Here is a 17,688-nt window from a genome sequence, read left to right as displayed (position 1 = left end):
CGAAACTGCCCTTGACTGCCATAAATGCCGTAACTTCTTCATACGGTATCGGAATGTGACGAAATCAAATGCACTGGACTAGGAAAATTACAATCTATATTTTTCATGAAGAACCGATCTTCCAAAAATATCATTTTCATTGCCGAAAATGCCCTCGATCGTAAATAGGCCAATTTTGCCAGTTTTGACCCAGAAACCCGCACCACCTATTAATGATGTATTAAACCACTCCATGCATACCAAACTGCTCTGTTATCTCATCGGTGACACTGGATACTACCATATCATCATTTTCATCCACGTCACCCAAACTGGCCACGTCATCACCGCCACGTGGCCGAGTTGCCAACAAGGACAACCATAAAACAACACTTCTGAACTTTGCCCTCTAACCAACGCCCTTACCTGTATTTTTCGAAATGATTCAGATACCCTCTTTAGATTTAGAAAATAACAAATACATCCCTGCTGTTAGCCTTCCCTGTTAAGTGATGTTAGAATTATTAGTTTTTTTTTTTTTTTGAAATGACCAAAATACTCTCACCTAATGTGACTTTACTAATTTGCCCTTGAGACATCTTCTACTTCAACTCCAACGATTTCTTCTTTGGACAGTCGTTGGGTTTTGGTGAAAGAAGAGCTTTAGGGCTTCGGCAATCTGCAGCTATCCATTGAAGGTTCGTGTCCAACCCTCACCTCCGGTGAAGGTTCGTCTTCCATTTTGTAAACATTTAGGTTCATCTTCCATCTTGCAAAATGATAGCTTTAGGCTTCCTCTGTTTCCTGGTTTTCTATTTCTCTTGCCTAAGTTTGGGTGGGGAAGCCTCCTTTGTTTACTGATACTCCTTGTTTCAACAATTTATCATCAACGGTGCTTGGTGAAGATTTGGTGGATTTGAATTTTATTGCTTGTTTGAAACTCTCCATTATCCCTTGATGGTTCTATCGATCTGCCATATCTATCTATAGATAAATAAATAAATATACATATTTGGCCAAAGGTTTCCTTCACCCATGGTGGAATACTCCATGGAAAATTGAGTGCATCTCCATCCTTTTTCTTGCTGTCCTCCCCTTCTCCAGTTCCAATACCCTCCTCTTTTTTAGCTTGAGCCTCGTCCAATTCTTGTAGAGATCTAATACTGAACCTGAATAGGAACATGGTTTCTATGAATTCAAAATCCCCATACCCTATCCTTGTAATAAACCAGGTAACCAAATGGTTTTCTATGCACAATGGTATGTTTCTTAATTCTCCGCCGATGATTGTTAAAGAACCAATACCTTCCAATATCTCTCGTCCATTTTATTGTTACATGAAAACACTTTGGTTGTAACTGCAGTGTCAAATTGGTCTCTTAGCATATCGGGATGGGCAACTGCTTTTTGTACTCAAAATATTTGCTTATTTTTAATTACCAACTATGTAATGACAGGAGAGGCTTTTGAGGCAGCAGCCCATAGAGTTCTACATGGTGTAGGAGAATCTGTCAAGCAGAGAAGGGACATGGATAGGACATGGATTGATCTGGAAGAACTTGAAGATCTAATGAAATTTAACCATTTTTTGAAATGACCATGGACCACCATATCAAGAATAATTGAACTAAATAGTTACCTTTCTAAACCAACTTTTTGTGTAAAAAATGATGACCTTGTTCGACTTGTTAAGATGTTTGCTTGTAAGGCTGTGGATAGTAGAACTGGGATCTCATATGAGAACTTAACTTTTAGAACTCTGATCAATATGTAATATATTTGTTTTGTTTTTTAGAATCCAAAAAAAAAAAAATACTGAAGCTGAAGAATTGGGGTGGTGCTGGTGCAATACTCTAAACTCTGGAACCACATCTACCCTCAACCCCAGCCTTCGCCTCCACCTCCACCTTATGCCACAGAATTTGTTGCTAAAATCGAGCCCTTTTGTCTGCAATAGTCCCAACACACAGTTCGAAAGTTTTTTTTTTTTTTTTCATGGAAAGAAATAAATGAAGTGAATGAAATGAATCCATTGGCGGATGCACAAAATTAGTTGTTACGTAATAGCACAAACAAAAAGAAGAAACAGGGAAAACGAAGGGTAAACGCATGAATTTTGAGAAGATGAATTAAATTTTTTTGTAAATACAGAGACCCAAGTGCCCAGTCTCTAGCATCATCCATCATTCTGTCGGATTAGCGAGTTATGCATCCGAGATTGTGTAGAGCTTGACTGGGCTTCAGAAGAAATCGTTGGAGTTGAAGTAGAAGATGTCTCAAGGGCAAACCAGTAGAGTCACATTAAGTGGGTGTATTTTGGCCATTTAGGAAAAAAAACTAATAGTTATATCATCACTTACCAGGAAGGCTAACAACAATGATGGATTTATCATTTTCTAAATATAGAGGAGGTGTCTTAGTCATTTCAAAAAGTATAGGGGAAGGCGTTGATTAGAGGGCAAAGTTATGGGGTTGGCGGTGTAATTTTCTCTTTTTTTTTTTTTTTAATCAAAATTTGACCGAGCCTATAAATAAGCCAACAAAATTAATGCGATAGTTTTCCTTCACCGCAAGTGAAAGTATTTAACGTAAGATTGACGTGGCATCCACTACCACAACAATAGTAACTGCTATTACCATTTGTGAGTGGGAGTTACACGGTAATTGCTCTTACAAGGGTGAACTGTAACCCACGTTTTATTGAGGGAAGAAATGGGGGTCACGACATTTTTGCTATAAGAGAAGAGTCACAGGCTTTATCAATACCATAGAAAACCATCATCGTTTTCTGTGCATGGTAAGTAGAGAGAAGCTAGAAGACCATCTCTGCAATTCTATATTGGAGTGATTCTCCATATGTTCGTCGGAGTAACATTGAATAGTGTGATGGGATTGTCGATCTTCTGATGAGGTAAGTTTAGATACCCTTCTCTAAAATCGTTTTCTTGCAATTTAGCCATGGATCTAGATCCTCTCCTATTGTTGGGGTGCCCAACACACATCCGACAATTGGGAGGGTCTTGGGGGTGTGTACTCGTGTCATCCCAGCTATCGAATGTATGTTGGGCCACTAGCGCAACTGGAGAGAGTATGAATCTTCTATCCACTGGGGTTATTACTATTCTCTCTCATCTCTATTGTTGAAGTACAAAATGTCTAGGATTATTCTAGAAGCACCATCCAACCGCCTTGAATAAGAGAAAACTCAATCCAATGATTAAATATATATATATATTTTTTTTTTGACAAAAGAATAATTCATTCCGAAAATGAACCATTTTTACATCATATCTAAATTATTTTTGAACTAAAATTTGTTAAATATGAGTTAAAGCAGTTTTTTCCCCCATTTCTTGAGTAATTTGGGAAGTAATCATCTACTTTAAGTGCACCAAGAACTATTTCCCCCCTTTTTCTACTGGGCAAAAGTATGTCCAGGCTCTAGGTCTCTTTGGTTTATCATTAAGCCCCACATCCAATTGTTCATGGTTGCAAGTACTTTTCTTGGATTAAGTTGAGAATTTGATGCCTATTGTGCACATGATAGGATTCTCGAAAGCTCTATCTTGTTGTTTTTGTTTTTTTTGTTCTTTTTAAATTTGTTTAATTATTGTTTATAAAATTTTAATTTAATTATTCCCAATCATAATTGAAAAACTAGGTTTTCACTAGGACAAGTCATTTGGGACAAGTACAAAAAATATGAAACTTGATCAGAAGTCATGAAATCGAAAACTCAAGAAGGTTGGAAAAATGACTAGATTAAGTATTAGTTTTCATTGACTCAACCATGTGAAATTCACCGAGTCAGTTTTATTTATTTATTATTATTATTAGACTATATATTATTTATAGACATAAGTTTAATCTATATACAAAGCCCTAGACTTTTTTCCTCCGTTGTCTTTAATATTATTAATTTTTTTCTTATCACGTGCGAAATTATCACAGCCTTAATCAACAATCCACCTTCTTTACAAAAATAAAAATAAAAATCAACAACCCACCTTGACTAGGTTAGAATCGCCGGAGCAATTAGGTCTCAAGAAAGACGAGTCGAGTCGGAAAACCATAATTTTCCAATTATGTTCTTAATAACTCGGAATCAGAGTGGTTTTCCCATTTTTGGCACATGGTTCAGCAACGGTCAGATGCGCGCTGCAAATGTGTTCTGTAGCACTAGCTCCGAACACCACGTCAGAATTAGGGGTATTTTTGGAAAATCAGTCCTACCTAAATAGGCTTTCATTACCGCCCTTCGGAGGTTTCCGTCCGAGGGGATGGATCGAGCGTTCGCGGCACCAGCCCCGAGTCTCTCTCTTTCTCTCTCTCTCTGTGCCTGTGAGGTAGCGTGTTTGTAAGAAGAGTTAACAAACCCTAAAGCGTAATCTAGACCGTCTTCCCGAACTCCGGCTTTAAAGTTTTCATTCAGTTTCAATATTTCATTTGAGCCCTAATGCTTGGAATCTTATATCATTTCTCTCCATCTTTGTTATTGGACGGCGAAAAGTCTACAGCTCCGGTCGATGATGGAGGTGTTGAAGGAGAATTTCGTAGACGTTGGGAGTTCTGCAGAGTCTTTTCAGAAATTGTTAGCATCTCAGAGAGAGCTTTTTCACAGCCAGGTCGATCTACTTCAGAAGATTGTTGTAACGCAATGCAAACTCACTGGTGTAAATCCTCTGTCACAAGAAATGGTATGAACCTTTTTATTTCCATTTTTGTTAGGTTCTTGGTAATGTAATATTGTAATTGAGTAGTCAAAACAGTGCCAAAATAGGATATTTTCCAGATTAGGAGAATGATTAATGGAAGCAAATCAGACGATTTAACTGCATAACCTGGTCTTTTGAAAAAGTGGAAGGAAAAAATGGGTAACATTGATGAAACAGTGGGTGGTAATCAAATTTCTATGTATGCGTATTGTTTTATTGGAAAGTAGTTTCTTATGTCATCTTCTGAATTCATCTGTATTTGTTGGGTAACTTAAGATGGTAAGTCTCATATCTGTAACCACGCTTTAACATTCTGGTTTTGACGTAGATTGAAGCATTTATGGTCACAGTTTTATTGAATGTTCTTCATTGTAGCTCATTGAATCCATAGGCTAGGCCATAACATCTGTTAGAGCTGAATTCCAGAAATTACGAGCTGTGCTGGAAGAATGCAAAACAGTGAATTTTTTTTTTACATGGAGATGTGTTTGATCTTTTGAATTTGGTCTCATGGAGTATTGCTGGCAGGAGTAAGATATTCCGGGGTACTCCTTTACTTCATCTTCTTTTGGGGAGGATGAGGAACGAAATGCTGGGGTTTTAGGGGAAATATTTTCCTATTCAAGCTATTTATTAAGTTTCAAAAAGTAGTTGGTGAAGCAAGTGAACATTATTTTTCAGAAAATCCTAATTTTATCCAATTTGATTTGATTTGATTTGATTTATTATTATTATTTTTTAATGTGCAATTGAAACATTACTTATAATCAGTGGCCCGGCCTTCAGATGTCATTCAAAACCCTAATGCTAATTTTCCTTAGCAAATGTGCCATTGAAGGAAGCCAGCAAGGTATTCTTGTTTGACAAGGTGAAATTAGGGTTTAAGATGGAATGTACCAGAAGAGTTTAATGAACAAGAAGGAATTTGATAGGCTGTGAGGCTGAGATAAATTTGAAACATGATGAGGATTTTTGAGACCTTGAGGTTTTGTCCATGGCCATGCACATGCACAGTAGGCCATGGGCCAAGGGACTTTTAGGTTTTGACGTCTTAGGCTTAATTGAGAAAAAAGAAGTAACAAACCTGTTGGTGGGTAGTGGGTGGGACTAGTTCCTTGGTTTGCAGTTGTATTCACCACCAGAATGGATGACCCAATGCTGAAGTGGCTAAACAGACCACAATCTGCAGAGATTTACTGTATTTCTTGGATTCTTAAATGTGGTCATAAGGGTTTCTTTTCAAATAGCAAATTGTTACAAACCTTCCAACATGTTCCCCCCCATTCACGATGAAGCTCTTATCATTTAATAGCTTGAGGTACTTGCATTTTATTTTATGGTTTTATATCCCTTTTCCGTACTTGAAGCTCATTCATTTGTCATTTTTTTATTGCACAGGCAGCTGGTTCACTGTCAATTAAAATTGGTGAGTTATGGAGCATATCTGGTTCTTGTTTATGATATCCATGTAATCTTAATGGTTTGATCTTCTTAATTTCTTATCTCTCTTGGTAAAATTATCATTTCAATTGAATTAACTTGAAGTTTCTGTAGCTCTTTATGTTCTGTATGCTGATTTGGTGTATAAACTTAAACTAGTAAGATTCACTGTCAATTAAAGAAGTTAAAGATTATCGGGGATTGACTCTGGTTATTTAATTGTCTTTGCAATGAACATACTGTTTGGGGTTTAGTTGGTTTGTTACAGTGATCGAGGGATGTATCTTGTTTAATCACCTCTGCACAAATTTTAACCATATAACCATTCTGAGCATCAGAAACCTGTTGTATGGTGCAATTTGTGTGTGTGTGTGTGTGTGTGAAGTGAAACTGCTGCATCTTTCCCAGCTCATGAGATAAAGAATTAGGAAAATGAATGATTGTTTGTCTAAGGCTCGTGGTTGTTTTTAGAAATGCTTCATCTAACTACTAAGGGTAATTTTTGAAATATCATTGTTTACCAACAATATAGAATATACGAGGAATTGTCTCTGCATCTGTTGTGCTGACTCTTGTGCATCTATAGTTCTTGTGCAATTAATCAGTATCTATTTATTGTGAATTCTCAATTCTGCAAACAATATATTGGAGTCACCATCTAATGATAATACTACTTCCTTTGTAGGGAAAAGACCAAGAGATTTGCTAAACCCTAAAGCAGTAAAATATATGCAATCAGTCTTCTCCATTAAAGATACGATTAGCAAGAAGGAGTCTCGTGAGATCAGCGCTCTTTGTGGTGTTACTGTTACACAGGTTGTGACTTTCTCACGTTGACTACTCCATCCATTTGAGTTTCATGATCTCTTGTTCTAATCTACTTATTCAACCTTGAAAGATAAAACTAAAACATGACTTTGTGTTCGAGTATGAAATACCTCTTCAACTGAGATGTTATTTGAAGAGTTTGCAAATCTAAATAGGAAGATTACTTACGAGCTTCTTTTTTTGGTGGGTATTAGATTACTTTCAACTTTCAACTTAAAGCTGTATTGTTTTGACATGCAGGTTCGAGAATTCTTTTCTGGTCAGCGTTCAAGAGTGAGAAAGCATGTCCGATTGTCAAAGGAGAAGGTGGTTAAGTCCAATGCATCCAAGGCATCCCAGGATGGGAGCTCAACTGTGTCTGATCCTTCCATGCCTATTGATCAAGTTCCTCTGAATTCTGTGGACCCTAAGACTGTTGAAGGAGTCCCCTCTTGCTCATCACAGGAGGAAGCTCTGCCTGACATAGACAACTCTGATAAAACTTTCCTTGAGAATATTTTCAATTTGATGAGGAAAGAGGAAACATTTTCTGGGCAGGTGAAGCTGATGGAGTGGATCCTGCAGATACACAATTCTGCAGTTTTATATTGGTACTCACCCTTGAACTCTCCATGACCTGGGAAGATAATAATATATTGCAGGTTCACATTGTAACCTAGCTATTTTCTATTTCCAGGTTTTTAACTAAAGGTGGTCTGATGATTTTAACAACATGGTTGAGCCAAGCAGCTTTGGAGGAACAGACAACTGTTCTCCTTGTCATATTTAAGGTGTATAGCTATATTTGTTTTGTTTGTTATCAGTTCAGTAATTTTCATCTAATGTATCCTCATTCTATATTGTAATGGTTATTTTGTAGGTCCTTTGTCACCTGCCATTACATAAAGCTTTGCCTGTTCATATGTCTGCCGTATTGCAAACTGTTAACAGATTGCGGTTTTATAGGACATCAGGTGTGGCTTTGTTGCAATTTTTATCTTCTCTCTCTCTCTCTCTCTCTCTCTCTCTCATTCTATATGTGGCTATGTATGTCTTAATGCTTGTCTTTTTTCTTGAGGTTGCCATCAATCCACCTAAGTTTTCGTTGCTAAATGTTAAGCCTAATGCTGAACTATTGACCCTACTTGTTCGGATGGTTATTGCCTTGGCTTGGACTGGTACTAATGTCAGCTTATTGTTTATATGGTTTAATATCTTCAAAAACCTAAGGCTATTTGTGAATTTGGGTTGTAGTTGTGGTTATTATTTTATTCTTTTGGGTTTGGGGTGTAACTCTATGGTTATAGAATTTCGCATTTTACAAATGATTTATTATTATCTACTATCTAGTATCTTTCTTTTATTTCTCTCTATGGTTGTTTTATTTAATTGTTTTGCATTTAAATTTGTGAAGGCCATGCCTAGGTGCTGCCTAGGCAACATGGCAAGCCTTGACAACCAACTCGACTAGTTTCCTTATGTGTCAAGGTGTCTAGACCTAAAGGGACATAATGAGATTGGAACATGAAAAAATACATTTTTTTGGCCTCGTGTCATCACTGTCATACCCGAGGCCAAAGCCAAGATTGAAGTGACCTACCTAATTTATTGTTCTAGTTTTTGGGATCAATGATTGTGCTGTGCAAAATAGAAATACCATTTGTTGGATAAAGGAACAGATGACTCTATCCACTTCCCTACTTCACCTCTGACCATCATTGAAATGTGAATAAATCGCCCTCCTCTCCTTGAAGCAACGTCCACTTCTGGTTCTGTCGATGCTTCAAGTAATTTTGTTTTGTCTTCTCCATATTACCATATCTCTAGAGTCAATAATTTAACATAAGGAACTACTAAACTCAGTCCTAAAGCAAAGGGTCGAGAAACACAATGCCACTATTCCTGAACAGCATGTAGCTGGGCCTTACTTTAACAGCATTACAGATACAAAAATAATGGGAAAACTGGGATTCAATTGTCAACTGTTCATATCGAAATAGGATTGATTTCGGATTTGAGCCATAGCACATGGTTTCGTAAATCCATAATATTTCCCCGATCAAATTGAGCAGGTTTTACATGAAAGATTTTGGTCAGCATGTTCTATTCGATACAGATAGGAGAAGAAACCGAGTCAGTGTTTTAAAAAAAAGATAGGAAGCAGAACCAAGTCAAGATGATATGGATCAACTGACATTTACGAGTAGACACATAACTGAATATGGCCTATGAAATATGGCGCTTGCATGGGGCCTGGCCATCACCTTGGTGCCATGAAAACCATGCAAGCAATAAAGTAGACCACTTTAGCTTTGCAACCTTTAGTTGGTTATGAAACTTCGTAAGGAATATGTTTTCTTGTTCTTTCCCCTTTGTTTGTGAAAAGTATGAAGAAAGATTTTGTTAACAGGAAAAATAGAAGCAAAAGTCTATTGAAACCTTGTTTGGCTGATGATTTTGGATCCTCGTCAGGGGAAGAAATTGGAATGGCCGAAAGTCTCACAGGTTGTTATAGAAAGCTCTTGTTGCCAAATCATGTTTTATACAAAAGGGAAAAGAAAATGAATAGGTCTTGATTTTGAAAATATCGGTTTGATTCATTATTTTTGAGACCTCCTACTTGGTGTACCTGTGAAAATATCTTACGTCTGAAAAAAAAATTCTTTTCTGTGCTAGTTACATTAAACCCATCCCCAGCTCTTTTCTAATTTCTGCCCTTGACCTTTTGAAACTCATTTATCTGATTTGGAGATCAGACATATCAAACAGGGCAAGAGTTCTGTTATCAAGATGGAGCAAATTATTTGTGAGAAGCCAAGCTCTGAAGAAACCCACTTCTATGAAATCCCCCAATGCTGCACAGAAAGAGATAATCCAGAAGCAGAGGCATGCTTATAATCCTTTGTACTTGAATCGCATTTTCCAATCAATTTTTCATAATCACACTTATGTCATATGCAGGACGGGTGAAATTCTCAGCGATGAGTCTTGGCAGTCAAAAGTTGATATTCCTGTAAGGCTTTGTGGCAGTAAATAGTTCCTTTAGGCAACCATTTAATGTTGTGAAAGTTTATTTCTTATCTTCTTTTGCAGGAGGAGATTCTTGCTCTCACTTTTGAAGGTTCAGAAGATTCCAGGTAAGTACCTTTTATTGTGTTGTTGCCACTAAAATTGAGTTCTTGGTGGATTTGTGTTTAGAGTATTTTCATGATTGTTGAAGCATTAAAATTACTTTCTTTTTCAGGAAATCAGAACCTCCGCGGACACTGAAACTGCTCCCTGCATCTGCTGATGATTCAAACAGAAGACACATTCGAAGTGTCTCTTCACCCCGTATCCTTAACTTTTGCTTTCCCCACCCCACCTTCCATTTTAACAATAAATTCCATTTGCTTCCTGGTAAAAGCCATGTAAAAGGAAAATTTTCAGGTAAAATCCTATTATTTTATATCCTTATTTTACTTGAAAATATTCCCTTTACATTGTTTTACCTGGAAACAAACGAAAGTTGCAGTACCCTGTTTAGAGGAGAACTAGACTGTAATGCAGAAGTAGGAAATCGGCCAATCAATGTTTTGTGTTGGTCGAGGTTCGCAGCCAACCCACTAATTAGCTTAGTTAGTAGCATTTCTTAGGATATACATAAACAACACGTTCAAAACCACCAGAGTATCTGATATGTTCTAATCTATTGATGAGCATTAGGGAACTCAGACATCTGGAAGGCTCAATAATACTGAGATTCTTCTGCAATCTGGGTTGCCAAAGCTCCTTGATCTCCAAAAACTAATTCAATGGTTATTGCTTTGCTTCTACCTATCTATTGGCATTAAATAAAAAATCGACGAGTTGATATTTATGACTGGCTTTTAGGGAGCCTCTTAAAATTGAAATTTTGGTTAATTCATCGTTTGCAAAACTCCTGTGGGATTGCAACAAAACCTACATTGATACTTTTAAAACCTTGGTAGTACCACCGCTTAGGTCATGAGCAGATATTGTTTTCTGATCAGTGTTTCGAGATAAAAGGTTGTAAATCATTTGATATAACAAAGATCATCTCCAAAAAAATGAGATTACAAACTGCAACCTTTACTTAATTGATAACATTCTGACGGAATTGCGGTAAGTTTCGTTTCTTTATTTAGTAAAATTTCTATGGTAAAGGGTATCCTCCCAAACAGGTGGCGTGAGGAACCATTTGTAGGATCTAAAAATTGAACCTTAGCTGCATTTGTTTACTTCTCCTGTTGCCTTCAACAAATTGAGGACTGAGCAAGCATGTAATAATATCTTATACCCTTCAACTATGATCTGCCTTACGCTTGGTGTGTTTGAAGCTGATGGAGCTGAAAATAGGAGACTTTTTCCTCTCTCAACTTAATTTATATTAGATACACTGGTAGCTGCTACTGACATTTATATTAGGTTGTGAACACTGGCTTAGCTAAGTGGTGGCAGCTTCGGCTTGAAGCGGGATCGAACACTGTCTGTCATATTCGGGTCTGTTGGTAAAAGTAGGTGACCCTTGGCCCTACTAGCGTCAAGTAGGCTGACCTCTTGACATTTAGTATCTCAAGCCTTGATCAAGAAGCCAAGCAAAAATTATTTAAACTTTGTTCCTCTAAAGGGAAAACAACGTCTGTCTAATTTATTTCTCATGGTCACTGGGACTAAAGCAACTACGATATGAGGATTCTTTTAAGTTTTTGAAACCAAAACTGATTGAATTCGTTATTACACAATAATTTCTCTTATACCAAAGGTGTTACTGCACAATCGTCACAGTTTGTGCCTCTTCTTTTGAACTCCTTATTCTAAGAGAGAAGCGAGAGTGGGCCAGGGAGCTTGAACATTAACTTAATTGGTATTTATAAACAGAAATAATGGGAACCCAAAAAGTATCGGTCACAATGAAATGGTACGGATGTGGGTTTAAAAAAAAATGGTGTTTTGATCCAGTATTTGACTGATACAGCCGATCCGTTTGGTATTGGTATCGGTTTTTCTGGTGATGACTGATACAGTGAACTGAATCCTGGATGTTGAGGATCAACAGGTTCTCAACAAAATGGTGTACCAGTTTAGTTTGTGCGCTTGTGAAATATTTGGTGTTAATTTCCTTAGCTAGTTCCAGAAACCAGAGAACGCAGAAAAGTTCTGTTTGTTGAACAGCCAGGGCAGAAAACAAGCAGCAGAAGCCCACAGGTTGCAAGGGCAGTGCCTTTGATGCAAGGGCGTCCAATGTCAGCAGATGATATACAGAAAGCCAAAATGCGTGCATTCTTCATGCAATGCAAGTATGGCAAGAGTGGTTCATCTTCTAATGATGAACAGAAACGAAAGATGGAAGATCCAATGAGACCTTCTACTTCTTTGAGAAGCAATTCGCCTTTATCATCTAAACCCCTTGTTAGGCTGAATGAAGAAAAAGCTAATTCAGCTGTACTTGCCTCAACAGTTTCTCCCACCAAATTGGTAGATATTAATGAACAAAAGTCAAGTTTGGACCACCAGGAATCCTCACAGGAGAAGTTGATGAGGAATCAAACCTCATGGAAGACTCCTTCAGGTAATTTCTTTTGCTTGCCAAATGATTTATACTGTTGGATTGAGAGGATATCCATTTTTTAAACATTTTCAAGTAATGATAGTTGCTTACATACCCTTTAAGGGGACTTCAAAGATGGGTTAATGTGTTGAGCAATTTCAACAACACCCTCTATTTTATTTTTGTGAATAGTGATTAACATAAATCTTTATTTGTTTCTTTAATGAGCTACTATGTTGATTCCTCTCAACGAACTATGCTGGTCAGGTGTGTTAATACTGGACCTACTGATTGAGACAGCCAATATGGGGTCTCAATTGTACTACGTCGTGTACTAAGTTGTTGAACATCCAATGAAAGCAATGATAATCCTTTGAGGTCAATTTTATGTATAAACAAACCTCCTTGACTATCTTATCATGGTCTATATATTGTTGTTGAAACATCAAATGAAAGCTACGATCATCCTGGTTGTCAATTTTATTTTTTAAAACCTGCTTAACTCTCTCGTTCTGGTCAGTAGATTTTTTAAGTGGCAGCTATTGAACGTGGAGGTCGGTCCCTTTCACGTTACAGCATATGGTTGATCTTCACATTTTGGGTGGTGGATGAAGTATGATCTTTGCCAGTGACTTGGTGTGGGCTAATAATCAAAATATAAAAAATTGGAAACCCTCCATAAAGGAGTTTTACCTTAACTGTCTGTTTTGACTATGAGAATTGAGACTCTCCTTTGTTTATTATGTTTACTAGCTATCAATTTAAGGTCAACTCTACCATGATATAAATTTAAGATCAAGTCTGCCATGATGCCCCTAGTAGCTCTGCTTGGTAGTCTCCCTGTATCAACAATGGAGGTCCAACAATATTCAATTCTATTAGTTAAGGAACATTTTCGTGCAAGCATTTTGTTTGATTTGGTGGATCCTTCCCTTGAGTGAGATCAATTTTCTCTAGTAAATCATGTGAATGATGCTATGCAGTCATGGGTTCAAAACCTGGATTTACAGCTAATGTACTGACACTAATCTGCTTCCGTACCCAAAAACTCAGAATCTTTTGTTTCATCTCTTGGTTAAATAACAATTAAAATCTAAAAAAAATGAAAAGTAAAGAAAATAAATGGAAGATAACTTCGATTTTTGTTTCATTTCTTGGCTAAATAACAATTAAAATCCAAAAAAATGAAAAGAAAGGAAATAGAAGATAACATCGATATAAGTTTGTGGAGTTTAGTTGGAGTGTTGTTGCTTCTGTTGTGGTTGTGACTTGATCTGTTGCTATGTGTTCTATTATAGACCCTTTTGATTTGGAGGTGCAACTAAAGCAAATAAATTATTTTTTTATTTGTTCTTTGTTTTTGTCTTTTTCCCCATTCTCATCGGGGCTCCCTTGTATCCTTTCTCCTTTTGGTAATGAATTTTTTATTCACCTAAAAGAAATTCAAATAAATTGTGGGAGCTACTGTGAAGTGCAGTCGAATTTTTGAAATTGAACATATTAATTGGTTTGAGTCGCATTTTTCCCTCCGTTTTAATGTTTTCCTCTTATTTTTTAGTTCTTTTGTATGATATCTTGACAGAGTTGTGATTTTTTTTCCCCGTCTGAAGTAGATATTCAGATCATACTCTGAGGATTTCAATCTTTTCTACCACATTTGTCTTCCTGCAGAGATGAGGATCAACCATCTATGGAGGCTTGGCACAGGAGAGAAGAGCAAAGAAGTTGAAGTCCAGATTGAGAGGATAAGACGGGAGAAGGAAACCTTTTACCATAGTAATCAGGAAATTCCACCTAATCCCAAGGAACCTTGGGACCTAGAGATCGACTATGACGACACCTTGACCCCGGAAATACCAACTGAACAGCCACCAGATGCCGATGTTATGGAATCGTTGGCTTCTCCTATTGATAAAGGAAACTCCTCAGATACTTCTGCAGCCACTGCATCTGCAACCAGTAAGGAATATTGTCACCCTGCCCCTGCATCTGCCCCTGCGCCTGCAACAAGTACTGGGTGTGCTCCTGAACCAGATCTTGAGTTGCTTGCTGTACTTCTGCAGAACCCACAACTGGTTTTTGCTTTGACTTCTGGCCAAGGTGGTAGCTTAACTAGTGCAGATACAGTGAGGGTTCTCGATATGATCAAGGCTAGTGGGATTGGTTTACCTGGGATTTCAAGTGGGATGGGTGGAACGGCTGAGGAGAAGGTGGAAGTGACATCTCTTCCATCACCAACTCCTGGATCAGATCACATAATGGTGTGTAACTTAGTTCTTTCATTTGTATTCTGTTGGTTAACACTATACTGCCACACCTGCAAGGGATTGTATCAACAATTGGTCATTAGTTTGGAAAATTCCACCATCCTAGTGTACTTGTTCCAGAGTCAGATGTTGCTTACGTTTAGATTTTGTCTTGCAGACTATCCAATTGAAAGGACACCCTTTTGGATTTCTGCAAATATATTCGGTAGGAAGCTAGATTCCCGTCCTCTTGGCTCAGAACCCCAATGGATCTCGAGTTCTTTCAACTAATTAACATTACCAACCAATGGGCTCCTTGTGGTGGATCTTCCATGTTCCCCACATTACCATTAGTCTCTCATGGCTATTAATAAAAATAAAAAGAAGGGCAGGGAGAAATATGGTTGTGTTCAGTTGGGCTTCAATCACCTGCAAGTGTGGCATATATGTTGTACAAATCTGATTAACGTATCCTCTATGTTCGACCAGGTGTTTTCCCTCTTTTGATGGATATTTATTAATTTTGCAGAGTGGATGGAGACCTGAACTCGGTAAGGATCGTTTCTCTGAGTCTGTTTCAGTGGCTTATAATAGCGCAGTGGTGACTTCGTCCATTCCTTCCTTGGGAAAGCTCCCCCATGGTAGTCCAGTGCAGCCCCAAGTTCCAAATCAATACTTTTCATCACCTTACATACCAACCACTGTGCCCCAACAGCTTCAAGCAACATTTGGTGCTGTGTTGCCAGAGAGACAACTACCCTCAGTAACTCCATTTCTAAACCAACAATCTTCCTCGACTATCAATGAAGCTGTCTTACCTATGAAACGGTTCTTACATCCCAGTTCCGCCCCACAGCAGCCAGAATCAAGAGGGCTTGGGCAAATGCACAATGTGAAGCCTGCAACCATATCGATTGAATTGAATCCCACGAAGGAGAGGCTACCTACTACTGCCTTGCATCCGTTTCGGAGTCAACCAAGGCCACACCCACCTCTGTTACCAAACCCTCCGCCCATTCAGCCACTGCACACCACATGGCCGCCCAATGCAGCTGCCTCTGGGCTACAGGCTTCTGTTTCTTCTTCCCGGAATGTTAGGCAGTTTACTGCAACAAGTAACCATTTCCAAGCTAACCAAAACAATTACAACTTATTGTCCCGGGGGAATGTGGGTGAGCCGGAGCTAGAGATGTGGAGTCCGGAGAGGAGCCCAGAGAGGTCCCCATTGAATCAATCTGGATGGAGCTTTCCTGAACCCAGAAGTGATTATGGCTGGAATTCTAGACCTGATCGGTCAAGGCAACATAACTCTGGGTACAAGGAACGTAGTAGGGAAGGTAGAAGATGGCGAAGAAGGCACTGAGTCTCTGTATATTACTACTTGGCATCAGCCATGACTGCCAATCATCTAAATGACAAGCATAGAACTGTGTATAGGTCCGAAGCTTGATACAAATGGGCTGCGAGGGAAAAGATTCTTAGATTCAAAATTGAATTTGTTGATAAAATTGAACATTAAGCTTTGAGATTTACCATTCAAACGTCCTATTGATTGATGTTTGGTGATGGGCATAAAATCAAATTTCAGCTCTGGCCAATTTTCCCCTCTTTTTGGTTTTCATTTTGAACAACTTTTTTGTTTTTGTTCCTTAATGGTAGAAAAAGGCAAAAAGAGCTCTACCCACTTGTTAAGTATAAAAAGTACAAGCAAAATTGACAAGTGAAGGTATAATGGAGATGCAGGGTATCGAACCCTGTACCTCTCGCATGCAAAGCGAGCGCTCTACCATTTGAGCTACATCCCCAGTTGTTATTTAATTAATGATAATTAAAATTTAATTAATCAACTATGTTCTTTTCTAGAATTTCTTAATTCAAATTTAACAGGGTTTCTCATGACTATTCATTTCCCGTATTAATTTTTTCAAATATGTATTTTATATTATGCAATTGTTTTAAGGGAAAATCATACTCATGATAAAATATTGGAATCAACTTTCCCTTCACCTATGGTGGAAAAAAATAAAAAAATAAGACTCATTGTACTTGTGTGATGGTTTTTTGAGCTGCCAGGATGTGAAAATCTCTGCTATTCACATGAACTTCTTGTCCTCCAATGCCTCTCTCTCCCTTATGACAATTGTTGAAAGAACCCTCTCCTTTTACTTACAGATTAGTAAAGTTTGGGAATGGTTCAATTTGTTTGATTATGAGATAAAGTTTTATGTTCGAGTGTGACTCCTATGCGACATAAGGAGCGCGCACAATGACCACCATGACTCTTTGGGGGCTCGCAACAAACACAGGTTGCTTTTTGACAGAAAACACTTGCCCATATTGGTTTTATGGTTCACATGGGAAGGTTTTCTTGTACATTTATAGATTCCCTCCGTGGATTAAGTGTAGTTGAAAATGTGAGGATATGTAGAGTGAAAGGTACCTTTCAAGGATTTAGTTCTTGGTATTGGTATTGGAATTGGTCTCTATCGATACCAATATGATATTGATCTAGATTGAATTGGGTCGGTGCATATCAATCATTTTTACCCTTGTTTTTTGAAAAAAAAAAAATATATTTTTACTATTTTACCCTTGAAACGATATGGGTAACCAATCCGGATTGATCAGGTATCAGGTATTAGTCTCAATCGATATCAATATGATACAACTGATACGACCAATACAATACCAAAACTTGAAACCATGATCCCTTCACAAATGTCAAGGTTAGAAATGGAAAGAGGAAAAAAGCCAAACCCCATGTATGGGGGGATTTTGATCCTCTCCCATCTTGAGGAAGCCCAGTGCGGCATCCTATGGTTGGAAAGACCCAAACAGACACCCAACATATAAGCGTGAAACTCAGGTCCTTCCAAACTTGCTGGGACGGCCAGCAGCGGGAGATGATCTGAGTTTTTTTTTTTTTTTTGAAGAAGAGAGGTTCTGAGTT

At 37.9% G+C, this 17,688-nt stretch overlaps 1 protein-coding gene and 1 non-coding gene across 6 annotated transcripts; one reads left to right on the top strand and one right to left on the bottom strand.

Annotated features, from left to right (window-relative positions):
- Positions 1 to 2,762: 2,762 nt before the first annotated feature.
- Positions 2,763 to 16,346, top strand: LOC122058020 (homeobox protein LUMINIDEPENDENS-like). Of its 5 annotated transcripts, none has more exons than XM_042620397.1 (14): positions 2,763 to 2,890; positions 4,490 to 4,676; positions 6,093 to 6,120; positions 6,820 to 6,950; positions 7,203 to 7,552; positions 7,639 to 7,732; positions 7,822 to 7,915; positions 9,698 to 9,827; positions 9,903 to 9,954; positions 10,035 to 10,078; positions 10,186 to 10,274; positions 12,079 to 12,513; positions 14,164 to 14,753; positions 15,268 to 16,346. In XM_042620397.1, exons 1-14 carry the CDS (start codon positions 2,886 to 2,888, stop codon positions 16,099 to 16,101), a joined length of 3,063 nt encoding a protein of 1,020 aa, XP_042476331.1. In that variant the 5' UTR covers positions 2,763 to 2,885; the 3' UTR covers positions 16,102 to 16,346. The 5 variants fall into 5 exon arrangements, with proteins under 5 accessions (XP_042476331.1, XP_042476330.1, XP_042476327.1 ...); XM_042620398.1 differs by lacking the exon at positions 2,763 to 2,890 and adding an exon at positions 4,241 to 4,363; XM_042620396.1 differs by lacking the exons at positions 2,763 to 2,890; positions 6,093 to 6,120 and adding an exon at positions 4,166 to 4,325 and having other exon boundaries at positions 9,921 to 9,954.
- A 124-nt stretch (positions 16,347 to 16,470) lies between these two features.
- On the bottom strand, positions 16,471 to 16,543 carry TRNAA-UGC. The gene has a single exon. It is a non-coding gene; the product is annotated as a tRNA-Ala (tRNA).
- Between the last annotated feature and the right edge of the window lie 1,145 nt (positions 16,544 to 17,688).

This window comes from Macadamia integrifolia, chromosome 12 (genome assembly GCF_013358625.1).
Source record: "Macadamia integrifolia cultivar HAES 741 chromosome 12, SCU_Mint_v3, whole genome shotgun sequence".
Classification (NCBI taxonomy): domain Eukaryota; kingdom Viridiplantae; phylum Streptophyta; class Magnoliopsida; order Proteales; family Proteaceae; genus Macadamia; species Macadamia integrifolia.
Note: the sequence above shows the minus strand (reverse complement) of the source record. Positions and strands in the feature narration are given on the sequence as shown.